The sequence below is a fragment of the Triticum dicoccoides genome, chromosome 2A (assembly GCF_002162155.2).
Source record: "Triticum dicoccoides isolate Atlit2015 ecotype Zavitan chromosome 2A, WEW_v2.0, whole genome shotgun sequence".
NCBI lineage: Eukaryota > Viridiplantae > Streptophyta > Magnoliopsida > Poales > Poaceae > Triticum > Triticum dicoccoides.
The window spans coordinates 644942493-644969082 of record NC_041382.1 but is presented as its reverse complement, the minus strand read 5'-3'; the positions used below and the strand labels follow the sequence as shown (position 1 = coordinate 644969082).

At 47.5% G+C, this 26590-nt stretch overlaps 1 protein-coding gene and 1 pseudogene across 1 annotated transcript; both read left to right on the top strand.

The window, feature by feature from the left end:
• The first annotated feature begins 6426 nt into the window (after nt 1-6426).
• On the top strand, nt 6427-9153 carry LOC119355958 (AUGMIN subunit 6-like). Its single transcript, XM_037622858.1, has one exon. The coding sequence runs from the start codon at nt 6600-6602 to the stop codon at nt 8694-8696; it is 2097 nt and encodes a 698-aa protein (XP_037478755.1). The 5' UTR covers nt 6427-6599; the 3' UTR covers nt 8697-9153.
• Nucleotides 9154-10935: 1782 nt separating this feature from the next.
• LOC119358045 overlaps nt 10936-26590 on the top strand; it is a 137864-nt pseudogene continuing 122209 nt past the window's right edge.

Below are 26590 nucleotides of genomic sequence, written 5' to 3'. Positions count from 1 at the left end.
TGCCGCAAGGACGGATGTTGGAAGGATGCTTGCTGCTCATACCCCGCCGGGCCAGTGGCGGCGTTGACGGCAGGCGACGGGGAACGGCGTGGATGCCCGCCGACAGGGGCCGTCTGGGCGACGCGGGAGGCGAGTGCAGCCCGGCGCTCAGCGCGGGCCCGACGAGCATCAGACATGGGCGAGATGGTCGGAGGAGAACAGGGTGGTGGAAGACGAATTCCGGCGCACCCCTACCTGGCGCGCCAAATGTCGGATTTCGGGTTCCGGCAGACCCTTGAGGTTCGAACACTAGGGTGCGCGCGGAGATTTCGCCTCCTACCTACCTGCACCCCTCCGCCATGCTAGGATCTAAAACTATGGAAAGAACGACATAGGAGACACAGGGTTTATACTGGTTCGGACCACCGTTGTGGTGTAATACCCTACTCCAGTGTGTGGTGTGGTGGATTGCCTCTTGGGCTGATGATGATGAACAATACAAGGGAGAACAGTCTTGCGAGGGTCTGTTCTTGGCTTGGGCGAACTGCTCGGAGGAGTTCAGTCACCTCTCTCTCTCTCTCTCTCTCTCTCTCTCTCTCTCTCTCTCTCTCTCTCTCTCTCTCTCTCTCTCTCTCTCTCTTTCTCTGCTTCCTCCAACCGACCGAACCCCCTCCAACCGACCGAACCCCCTCCCTATGTGGGTGGCTGGTCCTACTTATAGAGGCCCTGGTCCTCTTCCCAAATATTGAGCGAGAAGGGAGCCAACATTGGCGGGATAATTTGAAGGGGGACAGCAAGTATCAGCTATCCTGACAAAAGTACTCTTCGCCTGCGCAAAGCTCTGGTGATGACACCGTCTTGGGCTCCACGGTGACCTCCGTCTCGTAGTCCTCCTGGTCTTGGTCTCGTTGCACCGAAATGGCAACCTTTGCCTGATGCCTCGGTACTCCGTGGCTGCGCTTGCCCCCTTTGCACCAAAGAGGAAAGGAGGACGCTGCGCAGGCTGGCACCCGCTTGGCGCCCTGAGTCGTCATAGCTTGTGTCACGGGCACCTCGTGAGGTACCCCGCCTTGATCTCTCCGCCTCCTCGTGAGCCAGCCTAACGAGGCCGTGCCTGAGGAAGCTCCGCGTCATCCGCCCCGTGAGGCTTGGCCCCTCGCGAGGGTCTTGGGTTTGTGTTGGTGAAGACGGGCCGTGCTGGGCCCCCCTTTGAGCCACGCCGCAGGCCGCAGGCAGGCAAGTCTGGGGACCCCCGTTCCCAGAACGCCGACAATGAGGATAATCCTCAGATCACTGACCAAGTCCGCATCATTGCTACTATCATCTTTCAACTTAGTTTTCTCTAGGAACATATCAAAAATAAAACAAGGGAGCTATATGCGAGCTATTGATCTACAACATAGATATGCAAATACTATCAGGACAAAGTTCATGATAAATTAAGTTCAATTAATCATATTACTTAAGAACTTCCACTTAGATAGACATCCCTCGAGTCATCTAAATGACTATGTGATCCAAATCAACTAAACCATGTCCAATCATCATGTGAGATGGAGTAGTTTTCAATGGTGAACATATCTATGTTGATCATATCTACTATATGATTCACGTTTGACCTTTCGATCTCAGTGTTCTGAGGCCATATCTGTACATGCTAGGCTCGTCAAGTTTAACCCGAGTATTCTGCATGTGTAAAATTGTCTTACACCCGTTTTATGTGAACGTAGGGCTTATCACACCAGATCATCACATGGTGTCTCGGCATGACGAACTGTCGCAACGGTGCATACTCAGGGAGAACACTTATACCTTGAAATTTAGTGAGGGGTCATCTTATAATGCTACCGCCGTACTAAGCAAAATAAGATGCATAAAAGATAAACATCACATGCAATCAAAATATGTGACATGATATGGCCATCATCATCTTGTGCCTTTGATCTCCATCTCCAAAGCATCGTCATGATCTCCATCATCACCGGCTTGACACCTTGATCTCCATCGTAGCGTCGTTGTCGTCTCACCAACTATTGCTTCTACAACTATCGCTAACGCGTAGTGATAAAGTAAAGCAATTACATGGCGATTACATTTCATACAATAAAGTGACAACCATATGGCTCCTGCCAGTTGCCGATAACTTTTAAAAAACATGATCATCTCATACAACAACGTATATCACATCATGTCTTGGCCATATCACATCACAACATACCCTGCAAAAACAAGTTAGACGTCCTCTACTTTGTTGTTGCAAGTTTTACGTGGCTGCTACGGGCTTCTAGCAAGAACCGTTCTTACCTACGCATCAAAACCACAATGATTTTTCATCAATTGCATTGTTTTAGCCTTCAACAAGGACCGACCGTAGTCAAACTCGATTAAACTAAAATTGGAGAAACGGACACCCGCCAGCCACCTTTATGCAAAACAAGTTGCATGTCTGTCGGTGGAGCCGGTCTCATGAACGTGGTCATGTAAGGTTGGTCTGGGCCGCTTCATCCAACTATGCCGCCGAATCAAAGTAAGACATTGGTGGTAAGCAGTATGACTATGATCGCCCACAACTCTTTGTGTTCTGCTCGTGCATATCATCTACGCATAGACCTGGCTTGGATGCCACTGTTTGGGAACATAGCATGCAATTTCAAAAAAATTCCTACGATCACGCAAGATCTATCTAGGAGATTCATAGCAATGAGCGGGGAGAGTGTGTCCACGTACCCTCGTAGACCGAAAGCGGGAGCGTTAGGTTAACGCGATTCATGTAATCGAACGTCTTCGCGATCCAACCGATCAAGTACCGAACGTATGGCACCTCCGAGTTCAACACACGTTCAGCTCAATGACGTCCCTCAAACTCTTGATCCAGTAGAGGGTCGAGGGAGAGTTTCGCCAGCACGACGGCGTGGTGACGGTGACGGTGATGTGATCCACGTAGGGCTTCACCTAACCACTACGTGAATATGACCGGAGGAGTAAACCGTGGAGAGAGACGCCGCACACGGCTTGGAACAATTGGAGTGTCTTCAAGGGGTGCCCTGCCCACGTATATAAAGGAGGGAGAGGAGGAGGCCGGTAGCAGGGGGTGCGCGAAGGGGTAACCTACTCCAGTCCTAGTAGGACCCCCCCCCCCCTTTTCCTTCTCATGGAGGGGGAAAGACCGAAGGAGAGGGACAAGGGGAAAGGAAAGGGGGGCGCCCCCTTCCCCTTGTCCAATTCGGACAGCCCATGGGGGGTGCGTGCAACCCATTGTGGGCTCCCCTCTCTCCCCTATGGCCCATGTTGGCCCATTACTTCCCCGGGGGGTTCCGGTAACCCCTCGGTACTCCGATAAATATCTGAAACGTCCCAAAACCATTCCGGTGTCCAAATACTATCGTCCAATATATCAATCTTTACCTCGACCATTTCAAGAATCCTTGTCATGTCCATGATCTCATCTGGGACTCTGAACAATCTTTGGCCACCAAAACACATAACTCATAATACAAATGGTCATCGAACGTTAAGCGTGCGGACCCTACGGGTTCGAGAACCATGTAGACATGACCGAGACACATCTCCGGTCAATAACCAATAGCGGAACCTGGATGCTCATATTTTTTCCTACATATTCTACGAAGATCTTTATCGGTCAAACCGCAATGACAACATACGCAATTCCCTTTGTCATCCGTATGTTACTTGCCCGAGATTCGATCGTCGGTATCCTCATACCTAGTTCAATCTCGTTACCGGCAAGTCTCTTTACTAGTTTCGTAATGCATCATCCCGCAACTAACTCATTAGTCGCATTTCTTGCAAGGCTTATCATGATGTGCATTACCGAGAGGGCCTAGAGATACCTCTCCGATACACGGAGTGACAAATCCTAATCTTGATCTATGCCAACCCAACAAACACCTTCAGAGACACCTGTAGAGCATCTTTATAATCACCCAGTTACATTTGTGATGTTTGATAGCACACAAGGTGTTACTCCGGTATTCGGGAGTTGCATAATCTCATAGTTAGAGGAATATGTATAAGTCATGAAAAAGCAATAGCAATAAAACTTAACGATCATTATGCTAAGCTAATGGATGGGTCTTGTCCATCACATCATTCTCCTAATGATGTGAACCCGTTCATCAAATGACAACACATGTCTATGGTCAGGAAACTTAACCATCTTTGATTAATGAGCTAGTCTAGTAGAGGCATACTAGGGACACTTTATTTTGTCTATGTATTCATACATGTATCAAGTTTCCGATTAATACAATTCTAGCATGAATAATAAACATTTATCATGATATAAGGAAATATAAATAACAACTTTATTATTGCCTCTAGGGCATATTTCCTCCAGTTCTAATCTCCTCCCTCTAATTCTTCGACGACGATTAGCTAGCTTGGAGCACACGAAAGCACGCTACACATCCTTCCTAACACTCTCTTGGGCTTGGGCAAACCTAGCTTGCTTCTCTCCTACCGGCTTGACCAGTGAGGATAGATACCATCAACTAGCTAGTATCCCTTATTGTAGTGGTGGCCATTGACCTCAAAGTTGACCTATCGGTTGCTGCCTTCTACAAGCCGTGCAAACACCAAAGACCGATGAATGAAGTACGTTGGGGTCATTGTGAGAACCTGCCAAGCCAAAGAAAGAGCGCCAAATCCAGAGGTCTTGTGATGCAACGGCTTCAAGTATGACCGTGAAAGCTTTAACATGCCCCTTATACGGCCACTGCCAAGCAAATGGGCAATTCTTCCACTTCAAGTGCATACAATCTATGCTATCAAGCATTCCTGGAAAGCCTCTGGATACATTGATCGCCAACAACCGGGCTGTATCTGTAGCATTTGGTTCTCTCAAGTACTCCGGGCCAAACACTGCTGCCACAGCTTTGTAGAACCTATATAGTGATTCAAGGCATGTGAACACTCATCCGGCATACTCATCCACAAAATCACCGGGAATTTCGTATGCAAGCATCCGGATAGCTATAGTGCATTTCTGATAACAGGAGAAGCCAACCCTTGCTAGGGCACCACTCTTGCATCTAAATTAACATCATACTCCACCACTCCCTCCTGAATACGGTTGAACACATGTCTAGCCATCCGGAAGCGTCGCCGAAAAAGCTTGGCATTGAAAAGTGGGGATGTGCATTGGAAATAATCGTTATAGAGTAGGCAATGATCGTTCTCCCTATTACGATTCAAGGCCGAAGTATGGTCTCGAATCGACCCCCTAAACATTGTTCGCATCCTAGTGCTCATTGACACCATAGTAGCAACCACAAAGTCCTCTTCATCGGATGATGAATCATCCGATGAACAAATGACATTGTTGGGAAAAATCATCATCGATGTCGACCATGGTACCTTGGGGCAAAAGGCCGAACACATTGCGGGCGGCAACGGTGCCGGGCGTGATGCAGGCGCGACATGTGAAGGGCAGTAGGCATGTCAATGTCCACTCTCTCCGGTGGTGATTGAAGAGGCGAGGGCTGTGCCGGCGTCCCTTGGTCGACGTCCCTTCTCCTACTATGACGACAACACTGAACGACCACAGACGCGCGGCCTCGGTGGATGCGGTGGATGCGGTGGGGAAGTTGGTGGGTCACATGAATCATCCGATGAACAAATGTCATTGATGGAAAAATTCATCATCGATGTCGACCATGGTACCTTGGGGGCAAAAGGCCGAACACATTGTTGGCGGCAACGGCGTCGGGCGTGGTGTAGGCGCGATATGTGAAGGGTTGTAGGCATGTTAATGTCCACTCCCTCCGGTGGTGATCGAAGAGGCGAGGGTTGTGCCAGCGTCCCTTGACAGGCGTCCCTTCTCCTACTACGATGGCGGCACTGAACGGCCACAGACGTCGGCCTCGGTGGATGCGGTGGTGGCCATGCCTTGGTGGATACGATGGGGAAGTTAGTGGGTACGGGGAGGAAGTTGTTGGATGCGGCGGCCGTGCCTGGGCGGTGTCGTCGCGGCCGAGAATGAGCGATGACGACGAGGAGTGGAAGAGTGTGAAAAGGAAGGAGGGAAAGAAATGCCACTCTGCCACTGACTGACGGACCAAGGAGAGGACAAGGGCGTCGCGCGCATCCATGCCTTTGTCGTGCCGACGCATAACCGGCTTAAATTTGGACTGAAAATGGGTCGTGGCGGACAAAAAAAAACGGACGCCGTTCGTTTGCATCGGTGCATTGGGCCGCGCCATATTTTCTGTCCGCAATGATTCAAACGGATACAACCGAATGAAATGGGTATCAGCGTTGGAGTTGGGCTTAGCTATTCTTAAACAAAAATCTGGACGCACAGCGGAATGGAATGGATCCACAACACAACATGAGTAGCGTCCACTCTACTACCTTGCGCTGGTCCGCCGGTCTGAACAGGGACAAGATTGGCCTCTTCGTAGGAGCCCGAACCGGCCCTGAATAAAATTGTTTCCATTTCGACTCGGCCCGGCTGGCCTGCTTTTCTTTGTTTGTTTGTTCGTCTCCCACCTCCACCTCCGCCTCCGCCTCGCGAGATCTCCCGACTCCAATGCCGCCGGCCTCCCCCCGCTCCACCTAAACCTAGCCCCAACCCAGCCATCCAGCAGAAGCCGGCGGCCATGTCGACGGATCGGGAGAAGGAGCGGGAGGCGGAGCTGGAGGGCGCCATGTACACCAACTGCCTCCTCCTCGGCCTCGATCCCGCCGTCCTCGGCTCCCCCGCCGGCGCCGCCCCCGCACGCGTCGGCCTCTTCCGCCACTCCAACCCTCGCCTCGGCGAGCAGCTCCTCTACTTCCTCCTGTCCTCGCTCCGCGGCCCCGCGCAGTCCGCCAAGGACTTCGACAAGGTGTGGCCCATCTTCGATTCCGCGCAGTCCAGGGAGTTCCGCAAGATCGTGCAAGGCGTCATCAGCGAGCTGGAGCAGCAGGGGGCGCTGCCGCGGAGCAACTCCAGGGTTTCGTCCCTCGCCACCTGCTGCGGGCCGAGGTTCGTTGAGCTTTTGTGGCAGCTCTCTGTCCATGCCTTGAGGGAGGTCCACAGGAGGACGTTTCGGGCTGATGCGGCATCAAATCCACTGCCGGCGGCGCTCACAGATGTCTCTTATCTTCATGCGGCTGCATTGCTTCCTGTAACCAAGGCAAGGATTGCTCTCGAGAGGAGAAAATTTCTAGAAAATGCAAATATTGCTGTTCAGAGGCAAACAACCTGGTCGAATTTAGCCCATGAAATGACTGCTGAATTCCGAAGTCTGTGTGCTGAAGAGGCATGTCTGCAGCAGGAGTTAGAGAAGCTACAAGTTATGAGAAACAAAGCCAAGATAGAGGGGGAACCGTGGGACGAACGTATATCAAGCTCGTCTGGACAGAATTCACATTTGGTATCTAAGGCAACACGTTTGTGGGAATCGATATTGGCTCGCAAAGACCAGCATGAGGTTTTAGCTTCCGGGCCAATTGAAGATCTTATAGCACATCGTGAGCATAGGTATCGCATATCTGGATCGCAGTTGCTAGCAGCAATGGATATGGGTTCAAGTTTGGACAAGCAGGAGCAGATATCTCTGTTCCAGGGAAAGGAAGAAGCCCTTTCAAGATTAGATGATAGGAATGGGCGTGCCCAACAAACTGTTGATGTAGCTGAAATTCTTCGACGGTGGACTCATGCTTTGCAGCGTATTCATAAACAATCTCTTCATTTGGCCAAAGCAAATGATGGGGAGGGGCCAGAATTACTCCGCAGTGCGTCTGACGGCGAAACTAGTAGCCATGCTGACTCATTAACTGCAACACTGGCTGAACATCGCCAGCATTTAGTCAGTATACAGGGCCTAATTAATCAACTCAAAGAAGCTATTCCAGCAATGCAGCAGTCAATAGCAGAACTTTCAGAAGAAGTGAATAGTGTACCTAGTAACCCAATGGATCAAACAAACTCCAGACAGTTGTCTTTGCAAAATACAGTGCTTGGAAGATCAGAAGAAAGCAGCTGCGAAGTTTCAGAGATGACTTCTAAGCTCTCTTCAATGCGCATTGACAAGGCTGGGAGTAGTCCTGCTCTGAAGCTTCCTCCTTTATTTAGCCTGACTCCGAGTTCTTCTGGAAAAGGAATACAGACACAAAGACGGAATGCCCTAGCACGCCAACCTAGCAAAGAAATTATGCCGGAAGAGAAATCACTTATTGACCTCTCAACCAAAGATCAAGCAAATGGTTCAGTGCATGAAAATGATGGTTATTTTGCCCATGACATCAGGCGTTCTGTTCGTGAAGCCGCTCTGTCAAAGCCATTGAGCAGCAGGGAGAGTGCACAGGACAAGAGCAGTGACGATGGTTCAGAGCACTTTTTCATTCCCCTATCAACAGTTGCTTCAAGGAAGGACGTGGGTGCTGTGGCAAATCGAAGAAAACAAAGAACAGGTCTACCGTCGTCACAGTCGAAGTTGCTCAAGAGCACAGGTGATCCTTACTTCAATCCTGACAGCCCAATGCCTGCAGCCCCAGCTCTGTCAGGTAAACCGAATGGCTATGATGATCCAAGCAGTGCTGCAAACTTCTTTGATCCAGTCAGTGGTCAATCGTTTATGACGGATGATGCTCTGGATCAAATGTTCTCCCCGCCACTTATGTTGGAGCCTTCCTTGTTCCACGACACGTACGCGTACGAGGACTTGCTCGCACCATTATCAGAAACTGATGCGGCTTTAATGGAACATTAGGCTTCACATGCACAACATGTAATGCTTTAACCACTGCCTGAAGCTTCAGTGCTTAAGCGCAGCCTTTGATGGCTTATGTCGAACTACGGGCACATATGGTGAAACTCGTTGGAATTGTTTTGCTGGTTGAGTTGCATGCGAGTTGCCAGCAGCTCTTGAGAGGGAATCAGGGATGCTTCTGCATCCGATGTTGGGCGATTCTGTTTGGTGAGAAGGGCGCCAAGAGGTGATATGGATGTATGGGATAGTGTGTGCAGTAAAAAGATGCCCGATCTTATGTATTTAGTGTATACATCATTTCTATTTGTGTTGTAGTGATTTTATCCTCTTATTCAAGTGCCTGTTTTGATGTTGTGCCAGCTGTTATGCTGCGGGTGTTGTGTGGTTCTTCCATATCTTCACTGTCAGGCTATTGGAGTGTGATATGGATTGAGAAAATGGTTGTTTTCTTTGGGAAGGAACTTGGGTACTCCTTTCGATCCATATTAATTGTCGCTGGTTTAGCACGAAGTAACAGATAATAGAGGGAGTGAATTCAACAGTATGGCTACTACCTCTGGTCGGGATTATAAGTCAGACTTGGGTTTTTAGGTCTTTGATTCATGTTTTATGTGACATTTTACACATGTTTTCTTATCCAAATTGACCTGATTTGCAGAGTATAAGAAAATCGAGAGAGGATTGCTGGGTCGCGGCTGCCCTGGAAGCTTGTTGAGTAGTTAGAAAGCGAGGCGAGCGAGGCTTACGGAGTTACGGTGTGCTTCTCTCGCCGTCTCGGCCCGGGCTGTCCTGTTCAGTGCAATACGGCAATGTGTTACTGATCCCAAAAGTCCATGGTAGAACAACCACTGCGAAGAAGATTTATGTGTAGATAAATTAAATAACTATCGACGTGCAGTCCAGTTTTGTCTCGGCTCAGCAAGTTGGGTTGGCGGAGGAGACCGAGCTGCTTCGCACTGAGTTTGACTGCGTTGTGAGTCCGGAGTGTTTTGGTGAGAGCGGAGGCCGCTCTCGTCAAACTTGAGATGGTGCTGGATGTGTCTTTGCTACCTGAGCTTCAAATTGGGGTTGCCTTTGATTTGTCCCCGTCCCCTGAGATCCTGGTTGGTTCTGCCGATGGGGAAGCAGACATGTATGGAGATCTCTCCCCTCGTGCTACATCTTGTTGGTTGTCGTTGCCTGTCGTGTCGATTGCTTTTGAGAGTGAAGCCGTTGTCGAGGTTGTGGCTCCAGTGTTGTAGATTATGCCTGAGCTGCAGAAGCTTTGTGGAGAGCCCACTTCGCCTTTTTTTGATGATGCTTCCTAAGGAGATGGGGTCGTTAGGAGGGGATTTGGCGATGCCGACTGCGCCCTCACCATTGTCGTTGGAGCCCAGTCAGCCACTCGCCTATGTGGACCGTGGAGGTTTGGATGTTGCTATTGCTCTCTCGCCTGAGGTTGTTGCCCAGGTGGCATCCGTGGGTGCCGAGGTTGATGAGATAGATGCTTTGGCAGCTACTTCTGAGACGCCGAATTCGGTCGCCCTTCTTTGATCGTGACACTATGTTGGCACGTATTTACGAGGTAGTCTTCGTGAAAAAACTTGACCATTTGCTCGCTTTCTTGGAGGCAACTTGTTCTGGGTCTCGTAATGTGATTGCTTGCCTCCTAGTGGATGAGGTTTTTATATGCAAAATAAAAAAGGTGAAGAAGGCTCTCAGGAGCATAGGCAAGAAGAGTGGCGCCATTGATAAGGCGTCTGCGGCTATACTCGGTCTCTTCGTCTCCATCTTCGAGTGGCTCGTCTACGTGGATTTCTTGGCGTATGATGTATTCAACATCGGTTTTGTTCAGGGTTTTTTTTGCGACATAGAAGTGTCAGGGTTTGTGGTTGTTGCATGTTATGTATATTTGTCTGGTTAACTGTCAGGTCATGGAGTTTTTTTAGCGAGCAGTCCGTATGTGATCTATATGTATTGGTTTTTGTCCGGTTTTCCGTTAATTAACCGAACAATTCTCTTCTTAATTAATCGATGAGGCAAATCTGTTTAAAAAAATATAAAATGATTCGTATTTCGTCGAGACTGCGAGCTGACGTGTTTGATCGGTACCCGTGCAACAAAATGGATTAGTATCTCATAACCCATCGTGCAACTCTGCTACGATAACCCATCACAAAACCTGAGCTTTGCCGTCCGCTCGTTGCTCCGCTTGCCGTCTTGCACTACGCCGGGAAGGCAAAGGCCGCCGTCCACCGTCATGGACCAAAGCTCCGAGATCGTGTACGACATGCCCGGTTTCATACGCATCCACAGGAGCGGTCGCATGGAGCGCTTGCGAGGTACCGAGACCGTCCCTCCCTGCCCCTCCGGTGACCCCGCCAACGGCGTCGCCTCCAAGGACGTCGTCCTTGACCCGGCGGCCAACGTCTCCGCGCGTCTCTACCTCCCCGCTGCCGCCGCAGCCGAGCCGGGAAGGAAGCTCCCGTCGTTGTCTACTTTCACGGCGGCGCGTTCGTTGTCCACACAGTGATGCTGAGCATCCAAAATCATCCCCATGGATCCAACTACATCTTCTACGAGACCTTGTGGACCTATGACACAAGCACGTGCAGGAGCTTTTAAAACTGAGGTGACATCTCTCCTTTCACATTTTCACTTTGATGCACATGAGCAGGTACGGATCCAGAACAAAAATGTCCCGTGTCCACGTGCACATCATATATACAAGGATGAACACTAAACAATAATACCCTCTGTAAAGTAATATAAGACTTTTTAGATCACTATCTTGTATTATTTTACAGAGGGAGTATATATAAATAACACACCCAACAACACAAATTATATGGCAACAAGATTTCTTACCAAAATAAATTGTTCACTTCCACTTGAAATACTAATTGATTATGTAAATTTGAACAATTAAGCATAAGAACTCCAAACAATGAAAACAAATATGATCAAATGACAACATATGTCAATATATCCTGAATGTGATGGGCTAGTTATATCATCTTATGCCGAGGTCTTCATTTTTTAAAAAACATTTCCATAAATTCTCCTATGATTAATTATTATTGTATTAGTAAAAATGTACGAGTTACATTATTTGTGTTTGCATATGCAAGAATAGAAATAATAAACAAAACGTATTGATTGAATGATACGATTAGGGACCTAAACTTACTCGACATTGTGCCTCATTGCTGTCACAAAAATAATCCTCCCCTAGTTATATATGAATCGCAGCGAATTGTCCCCAAATACCTTCAAATTTTAAGACCCTAGCCTTACAATTAGAAAAACAGAAATAAAAAAATGAAATTCTTACACACAGTTGAATAGAGATTTCAGATTTGAGAGAGATCGGCAATTACCAAGTGCTGAGTTGAGAGTTGAGACCTACCTTGAATTTCCAACAATCCCTGAGTGGGGCGAGGGTAGAGGTGGCCGGCTAGCGATGCTTGAACAACGGCAGCTCGGCGGACCGGCGGCTGGCCGCGCGACGGAGAAGGGCTGAGAACGGCGGCGTTGTGAGGGTTGAAGCGCAGAAGCCGAGCGGACGAGCAACCGAACAGGCGCACCTACAGGTAGGGTACAGCCATATGGGGATCGATAGTTTTTTTTCAACACGCGCATGTACAGGACCAGGGATCGATTAATTTATAGCTGGGCTGCACTGCCTCGCCTGTGTTTGTCTGGGCTGGCCGGTGTCCAGCCCAAAAATCAGGACTATGTATAAGGTAAGCACATACTTTACCCGGTGCCAGTGACACCGGAAGAGATAACGTGGCTCCGCCCCTGCACATGAGACATGGCTACTACCTCATACGGACACTTTGTGCATGCTCAGGTATCATGGAGAAGTTAAGGAGCAAGGAGAAGAGGAAGAGGAAGATGGATGTGACGACGGAGAAGAAGTGATGAAGAAGAAGCTACAGGCTCCGGACGACCGGCCAGGACTGGACGTCCGACGACCTCCAGGCTCCGGACGTCCGACCCAGACCGGACGTCCGACACTTCCACACCGAGCCAAAACGACGGACTTCCGATGCTCCACGGACGACCGACGCTCCTCGGACGTCCGACCAAAGACCACCCGAGCCGAATCTACGGACGTCCGACAGGCACCGGACGTCCGGACCCTCGCGAGCCTCCGGACGACCGGTGACTCCCGGACGTCCGACGCCTGTGCGTTGTTTCGTGTTGGGCCGCAGCCCATGTACCCCTTCGCTCCCCTCTTTTGCACTAAGACTGTATATACTCCACCTCGTCCAACTTTCTAGGGTTAGCATTGGTTTAGCTCATTTGAGAGATAGAGCATTGCTCATCCACATCGGATCTACTCATCGAGAGAGACCGCGACCTCTTCGGAGAAGATCCCTTTGGATTCAAGACCTCCTCGCGGAGAAGAACATCAAGACCTCCTCACGGGAAGACCGGCTACCCTTGTATCGTCCCTAGTTGATCGTGTACCGTGTGAACTCTTATGTATCCGAGGATCTAGCACATGTGTGACTAGCTTGTGTTGGTTTAGTGTTTCTCTCGTGTTTTCCTTTGTGTTCCCCTCGTTTTTCCCCGTGTGTTCTTCGTGTTCATCGCGGGATCCGCTCCTATCGTGAAAGATCGGCCCCTAGGGTTCCTACCCTATATCATCTTGGTATCATGAGCCACGTTGATCACGATCTCGGAGCCTCCCCGTTGTGTTTCTAGCCTTGTTTTGTTGTTTTTCGTCCTAATTCGAAAATTCACCACAAAAATAGCCCCAATTTTTTTGTGATTTGTTCGTGTGTTGAGATTTTGTTGGTTTGGATCCGTGGATTTGCTTTGTTTTGAGTGGATCTAGCTTTTCCCCACCCTTTCCATCCACAATATCCTTCGGATTTGACCATTTTCGTCATCCCCATCACGAACACGTGAAGTTCATCCCGTGCCCGAATTTCGCCCATGCACCGAATGTCCGACCCAGCCCGGACGTCTGACGACCGGACGACCGACCCAACCCGAACGTCTGACGAACTCTGACGAAACTGAATTTTTTTCCAGTGTAGTCACCACCACCGCCCCACATTTCCGCATACGCACTCCTACCACCAATACACCATCACCATTTCCGCACACCACCACCATTTGGACCGTTTCGCTCTCCGACACGTGTTGCCACTTCGAGCTTTTGAGAATTTGAGTTGCGGTTCTGTATTCTTTTATGTTTCAGCTATCTAGGTATGGTTCGACATCAACATCACCGCCGCTCATCTTCGCCACGGACGCATCAACAACAACGACCACCTCGACTACATCTTGGTATTCGGTCCACCATTTTGACACCATACCGGAAGCAAGACCGGTAACCTCGTCTTGGTATCGTGATACATCATTCTTGCCATTACATTGATAGCCATCATAGCCTTACTCCTTTGCGTTGCTTACCCATCGAGACTAGCCATTGAGTATTGCCGGCAACAAGACTTGTGCACATTAGTGATCATACTTCCCATAGCATACATACATCATTGTTGCATATATTTGTATCATCTCTTGTGTCACAAAGTTGTCATCGCATACACAATTGCTATCTTGGTTCGTCAAGCATTGCATGAGAAAAGAGCTCAAACATCAAAGAGCTCAAACATCAAAGAGCCAAACAAGATAAGCAAAGAGCTTTTAAGTAAGAACCATAGCATCATACAACATTAAGTTTGTCATACTAGATCATCTTGGATCATATCATAGAAACACCTTGCATAGAGCATACTTCGGATAGAAGTCGTTGCATTTTTGCTAAGTAGGTTGTGCACAAGTTCTTTGTATCCGCCTATTTGTGCAACCGTGCTAACGTCTCTCTAGTGTTGTGCAACAAGAACATTTTCATGGATTCCACATTTTGGCTCACTCTTGGTTGCACGACCCCACTTATCTCTTTGCGTGTGTGTTTCCGTGTACCTTATATGCTTGGTCTACTTGTTACATCGCATCTTGCGAATCTTTTCCAACATTATTGAAGCTCACTTACGATTGCATCAAATTTTGTGCCACCATCCTAACCAAGCTCCATCATAAGCTTTTCCTTGTGTAGGTATGAGAAACCGACAAGAGCTAGTACCAATTGTGCTATTTCCTTGTCCTACATTGAAGTGATCATCGATCCACTTTCAACTTCGGTCAAGGTACATTTGGTATTCGTTCTTCTCTTTCTACCACTAACATTTGTCTTGGAATGATGGATAGGCCGAGTACTTCTACCAACCCACTCTTCATTGAGCACGACGACGACATGAACTCCTACGTCACCAAGAGCCACCTCTTTGGTGCACAACGTGCTTTGCATCAAGAGCAACAAGCAATGAGTGAACGCATCGACAACCTCGCCGCCGACTTGCGACTCTCGGAGCAACGTACAAAGGACAACTGTAATGCCCCAAGACCGATGTGCCAGGTGTCTTCTTGTTATTCGCTGTTGTTGCCATGTCATTTGCTTGCGTGTTGCATCTTGCCATGTCATCATGTGCATTGCATCATCATGTTTTCAAAACTTGCATTAGTCCGGGTCTCCCAGTTCTGTCCGTTGTCCGTTCTGAGCCCAGACACACTTGCACGCACCCGCGGCATGTCCGAAATAGTATTTTATAAGTGGCCGGAAAATGTTCTCGGAATGGGATGAAAGTTGGCGTGTGGCCTTATTATAGTGTAGATAGACCGCCTGTCAAGTTTCATTGCATTCGGAGTTCGTTTGACGCCCCAACGATTAACTATAGCGACAATATAGTCGGTCAAACGTTGGACGTTTTCGGTCTCTGGAAACAGTCGCCGGGCCTCTCTTCTCTTCTCTCAGCCCGAGACCTTCTGCACAGTCCACTACCTACCGCCATGCCCAATCTAGGCTCTCTCGTCAGTCCGCGGACCTCCTCGCGCGCGCGTCCGGAAGCTGTCCCGGACCCGATCCGAGCAGTCGCACCGTTGTGTCCGGATCATCCCCAAACATCTACAAAACGTCTCCGTTTTGTTATTGGACTTCCTAGTCTATTTTTCTCGACCGCTCGATTTATTTGGAGCAACGGATTAGCCCCTAAATGCCTTCCTCTTTATATATATATACACTCTCTAGTCTAAATCTAGACCAAACCCAAAAAACTAGGACATTTGTCCTCCCTAGCCGCCGCCACCTACAGGCTCCTCCCTCCTAGGAAAAATGCCGCCGCCATCTATCAAATCCATCCATCCACAACGCCACCCCCCTCCTCGTTTTCTCAACCAGGCCAATCACCTCGCATTCGATCCACCCATCCCACTAAACGGAGCCTCTCCTATGCTCGACCCCGAGAGGTTCAGGAGCAGCACGTCCCGATGACCGAACCAGCAAGCCCTCACGTTGCCCTCTCCTCCTCGTTCCCCTCTGTTTACTCTCCTCCTCACCTCGAGTTCCCTCTCTCTTTGTTCGAACAGGTGGATCCGCGCCTCTGCTTCGAGCTTCGATCCGCGCCTCCCCTTGCCAGATCTGAACCCAGGCACTCCCCACGCTCCGTTCCACCCGTCCCGGCTGGCTCCCGTCGACCCCGCCGCCGAAACCCTTCTGCATCGTCTTCGACATCGCCAGGAACCTGCTGCGGTTTCAGTTCTTCAGGAACGAGAACATCAGTGCCTTGTCCTCTCATCGTCTTCGTCGCCCGTGGGCCTCACCCCCTCTGACCTGCTTCCTTTCGGCCAGGCCCGCCGCCCTGGAGACCTGCGCCCTGCCGGACCTCCCCTGCCTCGCCCCAAGCAGTCGCCGCCATGACCTCTGCGTTGTGCGCGGGATCAGGTGGACGTCCGCTCAGCCCCGCTCGCCTCCTCGCTGGGCCACCAGATCCTGCGCCCCTGGCCCAGATCCAGCGCCCGTGTGGGCCGCAGGCATGCCGGCCCAACCGCTGCCTAAGCCGGCCTCCTCTGCTTCCGAACTGGGCTAGGCCCATGGTGAGCTCCCAGTGCCCACCAGATTCAGCCTGCGCCTTTTTTCTGTTTTTGGCGATTTTATCATTTTTTTCCTGAGACAACAGTTTTGCAGAAAAGTCCCTCTAGATAATGCACTTAATATCTCCACAACCGTGCATCGGATTAAAACAAATTATATATGAAAGTTGCTTAGAATTTTGTGTAGTATTATAATATGCAACTTTCTTGCATGTTTGAAATGTTTAAAATGTTGTTTGGTTAAATTTGTCCATATGCCATGCTAAAATGCTTTAATTCATAACTAAATAACCGTAGCTCGGATTTTAATAAACTTTATATGCAAATGGGGTAGAATTTTGCCTAGTTTAACATGGTGGCTTCACTTTGCATGCTTAACAACTCTAAAATTATGTTTAGGGCAGAACAGTACCAAACCTAATATATGAATATGAGGAGTTTCTGGACTTGTTGTTTTGTTGTTCTGGCCTCATTTAAACTTGCCTATATTAGATAGTTTCATCATGCTTCACCTCTTGCCATTCTAACAACATTTAATCTTGTTGGGAACATAAACGAGAGAGAACTAAATAAGTCATGTGGTGTTTTCTTTAATATGCAACTCCGTTGCATAATGAGCTCCACTTAATTTGTAGGATTGTTTGTGCACTTTGTCATGCAATGCATACTTAAATCGGACATGCATCATACTTGGTTGTGCATCATGCCATGTTATGCTCGGTTGTTTACTATGTTGTGTGCTTCTTTCCGGTGTTGCTTCTTCGGGTTGGTTCTGATAACGTCGCGTTTGTGAGGACCCGTTCGACTACGTCTGTTTGTCTTCTTCATGGACTTGTTCTTCTTCCTTGCGGGATCTCAGGCAAGATGACCATACCCTCAAAATCACTTCTATCTTTGCTTGCTAGTTGCTCGCTCTTTTGCTATGCCTATGCTGTGATACCTACCACTTGCTTATCATGCCTCCCAAATTGTTAAGCCAAGCCTCTAACCCACCTTGTCCTAGCAAACCATTGTTTGGCTATGTTACCGCTTTGCTCAGCCCCTCTTATAGCGTTGCTAGTTGCAGGTGAAGATTGCAGTTGTTCCATGTTGGAACATGGATATTTTGTTGGGATATCACAATATCTCTTATTTAATTAATGCATCTATATACTTGGTAAAGGGTGGAAGGCTCGGCCTTATGCCTGGTGTTTTGTTCCACTCTTGCCGCCCTAGTTTCCGTCATATCGGTGTTATGTTCCCGGATTTTGCGTTCCTTAGACGGTTGGGTTATAATGGGAACCCCTTGACAGTTCACTTTGAATAAAACTCCTCCAGCAAGGCCCAACCTTGGTTTTACCATTCACCACCTAGCCTTTTTCCCTTGGGAGTCGCGCATCCCGAGGGTCATCTTTATTTTAACCCCCCCGGGCCAATGCTTGTCTAAGTGTTGATCCAAACTAGAGCCCCTTGCAGCGCCACCTCGGGGAAACTCGAGGGCTAGTTTTAGTTGTACGGATTGCTTATCCGGTGTGCCCTGAGAACGAGATATGTGCAGCTCCTATTGGGATGTCGGCGCATCGGGCGGTCTTGCTGGACTTGTTTTACCATTGTCGAGGATGTCTTGTAACCGGGATGCCGAGTCTGATCGGATTATCTTGGGATAAGGAATATCCTTCGTTGACTGTGAGAGCTTGTGATGGGCTAAGTTGGGACACTCCTGCAAGGTTTTGAACTTTCGAAAGCTGTGCCCACGGTTATGGGCAGATGGGAATTTGTTAATGTCCGGTTGTAGAAAACCTGAAACTTAACTTAATTAAAATGCATCAACCGCGTGTGTAACCATGATGGTCTCTTTCCGGCGGAGTTCGGGAAGTGAACACGGTGTTGGAGTAATGCTTGACGTAGGTTGTTCTAGGATCACTTCTTGATCATAGTTATTCGACCGTGCTTTTGCCTTCTCTTCTCGCTCTCATTTGCGTATGTTAGCCACCATATATGCTAGTCGCTTGCTGCAGCTCCACCTCATACCTTTTACCCTTCCTATAAGCTTAAATAGTCTTGATCGCGAGGGTGTGAGATTGCTGAGGCCCCGGGACTCACAGATACTTCCAAAACTAGTTTGCAGGTGCCGATGATACCGGGCAGGTGACGCAGCCAAGCTCAAGGAGGAGTTCGATGAAGATCTTGTCCATTGTGTTGTTTCGTTTCAGTTGATCAATAGTGGAGCCCAGTTGGGACGATCGGGGATCTATGTAGCATTTGGGGTAGTCTTCTTTTATTTTGGTTCCATAGTCGGACCTTGATTGTATCTGGTTGATGTAATGCTTTATTCATGTAATTGTGTGAAGTGGCGATTGTAAGCCAACTATGTATCTCTTTCCCTTATGTATTACATGGGTTGTGTGAAGATTACCTCACTTGCGACAATGCTTACAATGCGGTTATGCCTCTAAGTCGTGCTTCGACATGTGGGAGATATGGCCGCATCATGGGCGTTACAAGTTGGTATCAGAGCCTTCCCCGACCTTAGGAGCCCCCTGCTTGATCGAATCGTTGGCGTTGTTGAGTCTAGAAAAATGTTTTGAGTCATTTAGGAATTATATATATCGGAGAGTTAAGAATTCTTTTTACTCCTCAGTCCCTTCGTCGCTCTGGTGAGGCATCCTGACGTAGAGTTTTGACTCTTCTCTTCTCAAATTTCACTAAAAAAAAATTAGGACCACGCGGGTATCTTGGAATCGTTCCGATGGTTTTGTGAAGAGAACATTGTTCTTGGTGCCTCCTGACATTTAGGGGTTGTGGCAGTGTCCCGGGGAGTTGAGCTCTGAGGTGTTGTCGTCACAATTTTATCGTTGCAGTTCTGGAATACCTGAGTTCGCCGACATCGAAAATCTCTTTTATGCAGTTGTTGGTGAGATAACCTCGACGTCACCCAGTACTGGGGCGGGAGTATTGCCATAACTCGTATGACGGATGCTTTTCGAAGGTTGAGGTAAATGATTTCCGAAGGTTTCTTCGTTATGTGTTGAAGGATGGATACAGCTGGATGTAGGATTTGCTAGTTTTGGGTGAGATATTATGCTTCCCCTGTATCCCCAACACCTGATTGCATAACCGGAAAATTTCGGGAGTTTATAAGTGGGAATTCAAGTAGGTCTTAGGATATCTTTTCGACAGATGTATGATATGAAATTGGGGTTCGACGTCTAGTGGTCCGCCTATTCACGGTTGGTTTTACAGTGGTCTCATTGTGTCTTAAAGAGTCCTTGGCTATGCCGACTCGGGGACGCTTTGTATGTCATGTGCACTGCCTTGTACATGATGGTGTTGTACGATCGAGCCCGTGTAGGCCCCACCACGAAAACTTCGGACGAAATCTCTATCATATGTTTGTTCTGGCTTACCCTGCAAGCCAATCCTTTGTTTTGCTTTGAGTTGTGGTATTCGAGTTGCTTCAATGTCTAGTGTTGATTCCATACCTTCCCTAATGGTGTTCTCATGCTCCGATGCGAATATCAATCCTTCATGATAATTGAGATTGGCATGTAAATCCTTTTTAATGGCGTGTTTCTCTTCAAGTGGATCCAATCATTTCAACACCAGCAAAGATCAATTATCAGTTCTTCTCAACGGTGTTTGCTTCATTCGTTCCAAGTTGCCTTTGTTTTCCCACCCACCCACCCCCATTTTTCTTCAAGGACTAAGATTTCTTTATCAAGTATCTATCTTATGATTATGAAGTCTCTTCTTTCTTTTCCGTAAATGTTCTTACCCGGTGATTCTCATGAAGATACCAACGGAGCCTCAAGTTCGTCACTTTTCACTCGTTTTCTTCTCCGGTAGTTTCAATTCAAGCTTTGTTGATCATATCCTTTCCTCGTCTTAAATTTATTTTCTTGCCGGTGCACCTCTCAATCATCCATTTCTCGCTAATCATTTGTTCTAGAGTGCTCAAGATATCTCGATGATTCGTGTTTCCACTCTGCTTTCGTTCAAGCTCTTTCGAGGATGTTATCTCATTCAAGCCTTTTAATTCAACCGGTGCATTCCCTCTTTTAATTCACTCAACGGTGTTTCTTTTGAGTGGGCCCCAGGATCTTACCTGACTCTTCTTATTTTACCGGAGCTTCTCAAATTCTTTTCAAAGTTTGACGTAAGAATGAGTTATCATCAGTCAAATGCCTTTCTACAAGATTTTTTTCAATTCTTTCATCGTTGGCTCTACCTCTTCGCTTTTGATTCTCCCGGAGTGTCTAAATAATTCATGGTGGTGTTTCTCATCGTCATTCTCTTCATTTGAAGATCGAAGAAGATTTCTCTCTCAATCTTATCCGTTCTCTCAAAGATTCATGATTCTAGTTTGAGGCCATCCTCTCATAATTGCTTTTGATTGTGGGAATTATTTTCACCCATCCGGTGTAATTCAGGAGTCTTTTCGGTTTGATTCTCCGGAGGCCATCATCTCATAATTAGTTATTCTCAGCTTTCAGCTCTCATAATTTAAATCTTACTGGTGCATCATTCAAATTTCTCTAATCAGCTCGGGATCTCTTCGTTCACTTGTATCTAAATTCTCTCAAATATCTTCTTTCGTTCTCCTCCCGGTGGTTCTTCATCTTTTATTCGTCCATTTTCAATTTTTTGCGGTGGTTCGTTGAAGATCTCTCTTCCTTGGCTATCATATCAATTCTTTCGTTCTTTCAAATTATACCGGTGGTTCGTTGAAGACCTTGTCAAGTTTGCGCTATATCTCTCTTAATCCTTTCTATGAGAATAAGTAGTGTGCCAAATCCATCGTTTGTCATCAATTTAATTGATGAAGGATAAGCATAATGTAATTCTTATTCTTGTTTCATTGAGTGAATTCAATCCCTGCTTTCCGGAGTGGTACATCATATCACATTCTTGGTTCGAGATGCTTTATCTTTTCTCCCGGAGTTCCAAGATCTCTCAATTATATCATCACGAAGATCCATCTAAATCATTGTAAGGCTTCAACCTTATTCTTTTCATCCTTCATTTCGTTTGATCATTCTTTTGCTACCGGAGTTCCTAATGAAGGTTCTACATGATGGTTCATCAAGGATTTTATCCCTTCTCGAAGTTTTCATTGAGATTCTTTTCTAAGGAGATCAAGTATTCTTCATCTTGCAATCCGGAGTGCAATTCTTTCTTCCGTATCACTAGAGGTGGTATTATGTCATTCTTGATAATTTGAGTTCATGTTCCATGATTCACATGTTGTTAAGAATGAGATATTTTAAATCCATCAATCTTGCCATTGGAGTTATCTTGGGTTATACTTCACCTAAAGCCTTCCCTAAGGATTGTTGCTATCTTTGGTGCTTATAAATGACCCAAGTTCTTCATTTATCCTCCCGGTGAAATAAGTTTCTCGTCTTTTCGTTCAAGCTCATTTGAGGTAGAAGATGTTGTTTTCTTCTCCGTTCTTTTGATTCCATTCTTTTATCTCTTACGGAGGCATTGAGGTGTTGCTCTTTTCATTCATCATCTCGGATTGTCAGGACCATGTTCTTTTCGTGCTTATCCTTTTAACCCGAGTGTCGTGTCCTCTTTTCAAGTATCCTCTCATCTTGTCAAGTTCAATTCCTTCCATTTACAGGCGGAGTGCTGTCCAAATTATATCATTCTTATTCCTTCCCAATCTTGTTTTAACCGGAGTATTGTGCCCCTTTGCTCAAGTTCTTTTCGCCTTATCAAGCTTTGCATCTATTTTCGACCAGAGTGCTGTCCGAATTTGTTCTTCCTTATTACTCTTCCCTACCGGAGTGCTTTCAACTTTGTTCTTCCTCATTCCTCTTTCCTAACGGAGTGCTTTCAACTTCGCTCATCTCCGTTGTATTTTTTTCTCGAAATGGCTTAACCTTTTCAAGGTTCTTTGGTTTCACTCGTTTGTCAAAGAAGCAACTTAGTTTTACCTCTTCTCTTTCTCTTCTGTTTTTCCCTCCGGTGCCATTCTAGATCTCGGGACGAGATCCTCTCATAGTGGCGGAGTGTTGTAACGCCCCGAGACCGATTTGCCAGGTGTCTTCCTGCTATTCGCTGTTGTTGCCATGTCATTTGCTTGCGTGTTGCATCTTGCCATGTCATCATGTGCATTGCATCATCATGTTTTCAAAACTTGCATTAGTGCGGGTCTCCCAGTTCCGTCTGTTGTCCATTCTGAGCTCAGACACACTTGCACACGCCCGCGGCATGTGCGAAATAATATTTTATAAGTGGCCGGAAAATGTTCTCGGAATGGGATGAAAGTTGGCGTGTGGTCTTATTATAGTGTAGATAGACCGCCTGTCAAGTTTCATCACATTCGGAGTTCGTTTGACGCCCCAATGATTAACTATAGTGACAATATAGTCGGTCAAACGTCGGACGTTTTCGGTCTCCGGAAACAGTCGCCGGGCCTCTCTTCTCTTCTCTCAGCCTGAGACCTTCTGCATAGTCCACTACCTACCGCCAGGCCCAACCTAGGCTCTCTCGTCAGTCCGCGGACCTCCTCGCGCGCGCGTCCGGAAGCTGTCCCGGACCCGATCCGGGCAGTCGTCACCGTTGTGTCCGGATCATCCCCAAACATCTACAAAACGTCTCCGTTTTGTTATTGGACTTCCTAGTCTATTTTTGTCGACCGCTCGATTTATTTGGAGCAACGGATTAGCCCCAAAATGTCTTCCTCTTTATATATATATATATATATATATATATATATATATATATATATATATATATACACTCTCTAGTCTAAATCTAGACCAAACCCTAAAAACTAGGACATTTGTCCTCCCAAGCCGCCGCCACCTATAGGCTCCTCCCTCCTAGGAAAAACGCAGGCGCCATCTATCAAATCCATCCATCCACAACGCCACCCTCCTCCTCGTTTTCTCAACCAGGCCAATCACCTCGCATTCGATCCACCCATCCCACTAACCGGAGCCTCTCCTATGCTCGACCCCGAGAGGTTCAGGAGCAGCACGTCCCGATGACCGAACCAGCAAGCCCTCACGTTGCCCTCTCCTCCTCGTTCCCCTCTGTTTACTCTCCTCCTCACCTCGAGTTCCCTCTCTCTTTGTTCGAACAGGTGGATCCGCGCCTCTGCTCCGAGCTCCGATCCGCGCCTCCCCTTGCTAGATCTGAACCCAGGCACTCCCCACGCTCCGTTCCACCCATCCCGGCTGGCTCCCGTCGACCCCGCCGCCGAAACCCTTCTGCATCGTCTTCGATATCGCCAGGAACCTGCTGCGGTTTCAGTTCTTCAGGAACGAGAACATCAGTGCCTCGTCCTCTCATCATCTTCGTCGCCCGTGGGCCTCGCCCCCTTTGACCTGCTTCCTTTCGGCCAGGCCCGCCGCCCTGGAGACCTGCGCCCTGCCTCGCCCCAAGCAGTCGCCGCCATGACCTCTGCATTGTGCGCGGGATCAGGTGGACCTCCGCTCAGCCCCGCTCGCCTCCTCGCTGGGACACCAGATCCTGCGCCCCTGGCCCAGATCCAGCGCCCGTGTGGGCCGCAGGCATGCCAGCCCAACCGCTGCCTAAGCCGGCCTCCTCTGCTTCCGAACTGGGCTAGGACCGTGGTGAGCTCCCAGTGCCCACCAGATTCAGCATGCGCCTTTTTTCCGTTTTGGCAATTTTATCATTTTTTTCCTGAGACAACAGTTTTGCAGAAAAGTCCCTCTAGATAATGCATTTAATATCTCCACAACCGTGCATCGGATTAAAACAAATTATATATGAAAGTTGCTTAGAATTTTGTGTAGTATTATAATATGCAACTTTCTTGCATGTTTGAAATGTTTAAACTGCTGTTTGGTTAAATTTGTCCATATGCCATGCTAAAATGCTTTAATTCATAACTAAATAACCGTAGCTTGGATTTTAATAAACTTTATGTGTAAATGGGGTAGAATTTTGCCTAGTTTAACATGGTGGCTTCACTTTGCATGCTTAACAACTCTAAAATTATGTTTAGGGCAGAACAGTACCAAACCTAATATATGCATATGAGGAGTTTCCGGACTTGTTGTTTTGTTGTTTTGGCCTCATTTAAACTTGCCTATATTAGATAGTTTCATCATGCTTCACCTCTTGCCATTCTAACAACATTTAATCTTGTTGGGAACATAAACGAGAGAGAACTAAATAAGTCATGTGGTGTTTTCTTCAATATGCAACTCCGTTGCATAATGAGCTCCACTTAATTTGTAGGATTGTTTGTGCACTTTGTCATGCAATGCATACTTAAATCGGACATGCATCATACTTGGTTGTGCATCATGCCATGTTATGCTCGGTTGTTTACTATGTTGTGTGCTTCTTTCCGGTGTTGCTTCTTCGGGTTGGTTCTGATAACGTCGCGTTTGTGAGGACCCGTTCAACTACGTCCGTTTGTCTTCTTCATGGACTTGTTCTTCTTCCTTGCGGGATCTCAGGCAAGATGACCATACCCTCAAAATCACTTCTATCTTTGCTTGCTAGTTGCTCGCTCTTTTGCTATGCCTATGCTGCGATACCTACCACTTGATTATCATGCCTCCCAAATTGTTAAGCCAAGCCTCTAACCCACCTTGTCCTAGCAAACCATTGTTTGGCTATGTTACCGCTTTGCTCAGCCCCTCTTATAGCGTTGCTAGTTGCAGGTGAAGATTGGAGTTGTTCCATGTTAGAACATGGATATTTTGTTGGGATATCACAATATCTCTTATTTAATTAATGCATCTATATACTTGGTAAAGGGTGGAAGGCTCGGCCTTATGCCTGGTGTTTTGTTCCACTCTTGCCGCCCTAGTTTCCGTCATATCGGTGTTATGTGCCCAGATTTTGTGTTCCTTACACGGTTGGGTTATAATGGGAACCCCTTGACAGTTCACTTTGAATAAAACTCCTCCAGCAAGGCCCAACCTTGGTTTTACCATTCACCACCTAGCCTTTTTCCCTTGGGAGTCGCGCATCCCGAGGGTCATCTTTATTTTAACCCCCCCGGGCCAGTGCTTGTCTAAGTGTTGGTCCAAACTAGAGCCCCTTGCAGCGCCACCTCAGGGAAACTCGAGGGCTAGTTTTAGTTGTACGGATTGCTTATCGGGTGTGCCCTGAGAACGAGATATGTGCAGCTCCTATGTCACGACCGGTTTTCCAATAAAAATATTTATTGGGAAACCAATCTTTTGAGTCCAGTATGAGAGAAATCCTCCTTACTGGTAGACAAATTCTTGATACAATAAGCCAGTAGCATAAAATATATTACAGCGTCGAACTACGGTTGCTCAACCAAATTATTACAAGCACACCAATAAATATACATAATGGCGGGCATGACACAGTGGTGTGGAGGCATACTACTGACTCGAGGATAGGGCGGTGGTGGAGAAACACAGCGGGGAGAGAGATACAAGTCTCTAAAACTTTCATCTCATCGAGCGTCGAGGTGAGGCTCGATGAATTTATTTGGTAGCGGAAGCGGATATAATACAGTGACCAAATCCAGGGTCATACGAGACTGACTGGGACTCCTCTAGGCGTCGGACTCGCTATCAAATTCTTCATCCATGAGATCGCCTTCGTCAGCATCTGGCCAAATCAACAAGCCAGTGAGTACTTTGAAAGTACTCGCAAGACAGTTCGGATGTAAGATATAACAAATGCATGCATGAATGTGTCATGATTAATTCACCAATGTATATTCAAAAATTAGCATAACGAGGTAAGTAAAAGGGAAAACGGCGGTAGTCCGCCTGAAATCCCAACAAAACATAAATGAAAACCGATTGGGTGTCTGAAGCGACGCCTCGAAAGGTGAACAGATAAAAGAAAAGGTGCCACAGTCGGGCGTCTTAGCAACACCACATAAAGGGCTTTAAAAGAAATGCCACAGTCGGACGTCGGGGCGACATCACAGAAAGGGCTTTAAAAGAAATACCACAGTCGGGCGTCTTAGCGACACCACATAAAGGGCTTTAAAAGAAATGCCACAGTCG